Source organism: Ipomoea nil, unplaced genomic scaffold (genome assembly GCF_001879475.1).
Source record: "Ipomoea nil cultivar Tokyo-kokei standard unplaced genomic scaffold, Asagao_1.1 scaffold2338, whole genome shotgun sequence".
Taxonomy (NCBI): Eukaryota; Viridiplantae; Streptophyta; class Magnoliopsida; order Solanales; family Convolvulaceae; genus Ipomoea; species Ipomoea nil.
In genome coordinates, this window is record NW_017618766.1 from 999,192 (window position 1) to 1,004,812 (window position 5,621).

At 40.4% G+C, this 5,621-nt stretch overlaps 1 protein-coding gene across 1 annotated transcript; it reads right to left on the reverse strand.

Moving 5' to 3' along the window:
* Positions 1–1,947: 1,947 nt before the first annotated feature.
* On the reverse strand, positions 1,948–4,017 carry LOC109151970. Its single transcript, XM_019299561.1, has one exon. The coding sequence runs from the start codon at positions 4,015–4,017 to the stop codon at positions 1,948–1,950; it is 2,070 nt and encodes a 689-aa protein (XP_019155106.1).
* Positions 4,018–5,621: the final 1,604 nt, after the last annotated feature.

Consider the following 5,621-nt stretch of genomic DNA (forward strand, 5'->3'; position numbering starts at 1 on the left):
TTGAAACTTTTTGAAACTTTGCTTGGATGACTCATTGTGCATAGTATTTGGTAAATTGTTTTTCCTTGCTTGAAGTTGTGATTACTCCCTCTTTGTTGGATTGTGGTTTGATTGTTTGTGCAAATTGGGAGTATGATCAATTTCATTGCTAGGTTGGCAATTTATTTATTGTCTTTGCTTGAGGACAAGCAAATGTTTAAGTGTGGGGGAGTTGATAAGTGTTTATTTGTCTATATTTTCTCCCATTTCTCTAAGCCATTTTGCATATAGATCATTCCAAATTTCATGAGATTGGGACTAAATTGTGTTATTTTGCAAGGAGTTTGGTTTGGAAAGCATTGGAATCAAAGATAAGTAATATCATGCATTTTGGTGGATATTGGAGTCAAGTGGAGCATTATGGATACATTTAGAGTCCATGGTAGCCAAGGAGAAGCTAAGTTGATGGGCAAAACACTTCCAAGGAAACCTAAGAGTGGTGTATTCAATGGTTTTAGTCATTTGGGCAAACCAAAACAAAAGAGGAGCAAAAGATCAAGACATTGTAATTTTCGCTCATTTCAGACACTATTCGATTTTTCGACCATATCTCGGCCTAAGAATGTCCAAATGGGGTGATTCTTGCACCATTGGAAAGACAACTTAAAGGGGTACAACTTTGTTGAAGACCATAAGTGCCAATAAAATGGTTTTAGAGGAGGAAAATAGCCTAGAAATCAAGATAAGTGCACAGAATTCTGTTTCCAGGAACCTCGTACTGCCTCGCGTACGCCCATCCCTCATCCCATCCGAGATCTGAAAAAGGAACCAGGTGGCGTACGCCTTGCCGTACGCCCGTACGCATGCCAGTACGACCATTCCAGTGTTCACTGGAAATGCACCAAAAATGGGACGCCCTTGCGTACGCCCATCCATCAGCCCATCCATCAGCTCAAGAATGAAGCAGGTGGCGTACCCCCTGGCGTACGCCCATCCTTGAGGGCGTCCCTACCTGCTCTGCCCCTTTTTAAGCTCGAATTGAGCTCTATTTCCATGGTTTTGACCCATGGTTGAGCCCTAGACACTCTCTTTCATTCTCCTTCATATTTTTAGGTTAGATTAGGCTTAGATTTATGTTTCTAACACTTTTGAAGCTTGTAATCTTGGATTTGAAGCTTGGATTCCAACATTTCAAGATTCCACCATCCAATTTCTTTAGAGAAGTTTTCTTTCTTTTATCTCTTTCTTTTGCAAGATTTATGTTTAATGCTTGTGCTTTTGTCTTCTTTATGATATTTAATCATGAGTAGTTAGTTTATGGACTTGAGTTAGGGTTGTATTATCTATCTTGATGCTTGATTTGTGATTATTGCAAAAAAGGGGAAGAACACTACCTAGGGTTCATGTGTTTATGAAGGTGTTGTGTTTATATCTTGTTAATGTTTGATGTACACATTCATTGGCATGTATTTGGAGAATTCTTGGCTACAATGAGAATTGGGTCAATGATTTTAGCCACCCCTTGCATAAACCCGATTTCTTCCTACGAAAATAGGGGAAATTGGGGTTTTTAGATGCTTTGTGTGCTTGATAGACTTGGAATTGATTCACCACGAAAGTGGGGCAATTCCATGTTCTAATCCTTGTTTATTGCTTACGAGAGTGGTTGATAAACTAGGATACCTACGTGCTTTCCCGGTTGACTCTTTGTTACTTGTTCTCCCTAATCCCTTAGGTTGTTAAAGCATCTAGATGATAATGCTCCCTAGCTTGAGTCCTATCTCTTTATTTTGTGTTTATCTTTGTGTATATGTGTTAGTCTTATCATTTCCTTAAACTTGTAGTTTGCTTAGCTTCTTGTTGATTTCCTTATGCTAGTGCCTAGTTTATTGTGATTGCATATTGCGTGCCATATCCCCCAAGCCCCTGAGGACGATATTTCACACCCGAGCTCACATCTTATTTTTGCTACATCAAAAATTGTATCCCTCTTTTGACATCTATGATTTCCCCGGCGGTGGCTAGAAATGGCCTACCAAGGATTATTGGAACCTTGGTATCCTCCTCTATGTCAAGAATCACGAAATCTCCCGGAATGTAGTATTGATCAATCATGACCGGGATATCTTCAAGTACTCCCACCGGGCGCTTGATGGAACGATCCGCCATTTGGAGTGTCATGGTAGTGGGCATGGGTTCTCCAAGATTGAGCCTCTTGCATAGAGAGTAGGGCATTAGGCTCACACTAGCCCCGAGATCACATAGAGCACGGCTCACCACAAATCCTCCAACAATGCAAGGGATAGAAAAGCTTCCCGGATCCTTCAACTTGGGAGGCAAATTCTTTTGGAGAACGGCACATGTCAAAGCTCCCTCGCTAAGGTCCACCACCGCACTCTTCTCTAATCTCTTCTTGTTACTCAAAATATCCTTCAAGAATTTTTTGTATGAAGGTATTTGAGTAATGGCTTCCACAAAGGGCATAGAAATCTCCAACTTATCAAGCATTGTTTTAAACTTGTTTTCTCTCTCGGTTTCTTTTGTTTTCCACAACCTTTGTGGAAATGGCAACAAGTTGCAAGGAATCACCGAGTCATCTATTTGTTTGCCCTTGTTCACATTCTTCTTACTTGAGTTGTTTCCTTCTTGAATTGGCTCCTTCCCTTTTGACTTGTTTCTTTGAATTAGAGGCTCATCATCATTTTCACTTTCAAGATTTTTTTCAATTTCCTCTTCATTTGGCCTTTCCTCATCTTCATCTTTCTCAACATCTTCTTCAATTGTAAGATCATTAGAAGGAAAGGGTGGATCTTTCAAAGATTTTCCACTTCTAGTGGTGATGGCGTTGACATGATTTCTAGGATTTTCGGTGTTAGCCGGAAGTCTACCACTAGAAGATGAGGCTTGTGTAGATCCTTGAGTGCCTCCTCCTTGATTTTGGGTTTGTAGATTCTCCACTTGAGATTGCAACTTGCTAATTTGAGACATTTGAGACATCATCATGTTCATTAATGTCTTCATGTCCACATCTTGAGAAGGTTGAGAGGATCCTTGTTGATTTTGATTATTTCCATATCCTTGATTTCCTCTCCATTGTTGATTCAATTGATTTCCACCTCTACTTGCTTGATTTCCTTGAAAACCCGGAGGTGGATTCCTTCCTTGCACACCTTGATTGTTCCAAGAAGACCCAAATTGATTCCTTCCTTGTTGACCATAATTTCCATATCCTTGCCCTTGGTTTTGGGGTCTAGAATACCCAATCATATCCACTTGCTCCATGTTCGATAAAGAGCCTTGGCCACTAGGATCTAACAATTGACAAGCTTGAGAAGCATGAGCTCCTCCACATATGGCACAACAAGCTACTAGTGCCATACTTTGAGAACCAGGAGAATTGCAAGTAGCTTGTGGCAAGGAATACGGAGTAGACATGTAAGATACTTGAGGAGTTTGAGTCACCGCTTGCACATTTTGCTTCGGAGCTTGCATCATATTTTTGAGCATGTGTTGAATTGAATCCAATTGAGCTTGCATGGCCATCTTTTCTTCAACCTCAAACATCCCGGCGGTTTTTTCTTTCTTAGGTGGGTCACTTCTTTCATTATACCAATATGCCGTGTTAGAAGTGATCCTCTCAATCAATTGTTCACCATACTCCGGACCCATATCAATAAAAATGCCTCCAAATGAAGATGTGTCAAGAATGGTTTTTGAGCTATCCAACAATCCCCCATAAAAGGATGAGATGAAATCCCCCGGAGTAAGCAAATTCTTTGGACATTGTCTTCTCAACTCCTTAAATCTTTTCCAAGCTTCATACAAATTCTCATTTCCAAATTTTTGGAAATTTTGAATTTGTTTCTTCAATTTGGCGGCCTTGGAAGGAGGGCAATACTCTTGCATGAAGGCCTTGTAAAGTTGTTCCCAAGTTGTGAAATGGTTGGCCGGAAAGGAATTGAGCCAACTCAATGCTTGGTCTCTCAATGAAAAAGGGAATAGCCTCAACTTGATTGCATCACTTGGAATCCCATTCATCTTGATTGTTTGGCAAATCCGATCAAAGTGGACAACATGAGCCTTAGGATCCTCAACCCTTGAACCTCCAAATTGATTGGCTTGAACCATTTGGATAAGAGAAGTCTTGAGTTCAAAATTGTTGGCATCCACCCCCGGGTAAACAATGCAATCCTCTTCTTCAAACTCCGGAGCTAGATGGGCCGCCATGGGTTGTCTTTGTGGAACACCTTGATAGAAAATAGGAGGAACTCCTTGTGGAAAGTTTTGAGGCATGTTGAACATAGGATTGGCAAAGTTGGGGTGCATTTGATGAAGAAGATTTTGCATACCAACCCCTTGACCTTGTTGTTGTTGAGGTTGCCCATAGCCTTGAGGAATGCCCCCTTGATTCATGTTAGGATAAAATGGGTATTGAGCTTGTGGAAACCCCATTCCTCCTCCAACATAAGGATTGACATTAGGATTTGCCATGAAGTCTTGTGCCGGTAATTGAACGGGAGCAATTGGCACTTGAGAGACATTAGCATGAGCTTCATTGAATTCCCCTTGTCTCGGGCTATGTTGGGTGCTTGTATCATTGGGTGAGATTTGACTGGGATTGCTAGTGTCACCCGTCTCCATGTTTATCTCCAATGATTCAAACTCCTTCAACCAACCAAGCAAGTCTCTTCTTTGTCTCCTTAGCTCCCTTGAGAGTTCTTGGTTGAAAGGGTGAAGGTCTTGGCTCCCTTTAGACCTAGTTTGCATGCACCAAGAGAAGTACCTACAACCAAACTCAAGCAAAGACAACCTTGGAAGCACTTAGTCACAATTTAAAACAAACAAACAAAGGAAAATAAAAGAAAATAAAAACTTGATCTCTTTAGAGTCCATTAACTCTAATGCTAGAAAGACAAAGCAATCACACAATACAACCAAATAAACCAATCCCCGGCAACGGCGCCAAAAAGTTGATGTACGGGAAAGAGATGGTGAGTAACGGGTGTAAATTGTCGTTCCGCAAGGGATTGGGACTATGGCACGTACTTGAGTGACAACTAAAATTCTAGGCACCAAAGTATTGGAACCCACAAGAATCCAAGCAAATTCAAATTCATGGTTGGGTAAAGTTAATAATTAAAGGCTAAAAATCTAGTTAAGACAATGCAATTTAAACACAAGTAAACACAATGATAAAAGATGGGCTCAAATTAGGGGATGTTGCCTTCTAGATGCTTTAACAACTTAGGGATTAGGAGAGAACATCAACCAAGGGAACACAAGGGCAAAGCACATAAAAATCCTAGCTTAAAGCCATTTTCATAAGCTAATAAACAAGGATTAGAGCAAGGATTGCCCCACTTTCATGGTGTATCAAATCCTAGCTCTTAAAGCACATAAGCTTTTAGGCCCCTAATTCTTCCCTATTTTCATAGAAAGAAAATGGGTTTAGAGAAAGGAGAGGCTTAAATTCTTCCCCCAACTTTCATTGTGGAGAAAAACTATGCAAAAGCAAGTTAATAAGAGTTACGTGCCAAATATTAACAAGATTCAACATAAATCCTTCACATACAAATGAACCCTAGGTTAGATATATTCCCCCTTATGCAATAATCACCTATTTAGCATCTAGGTTGGCAATA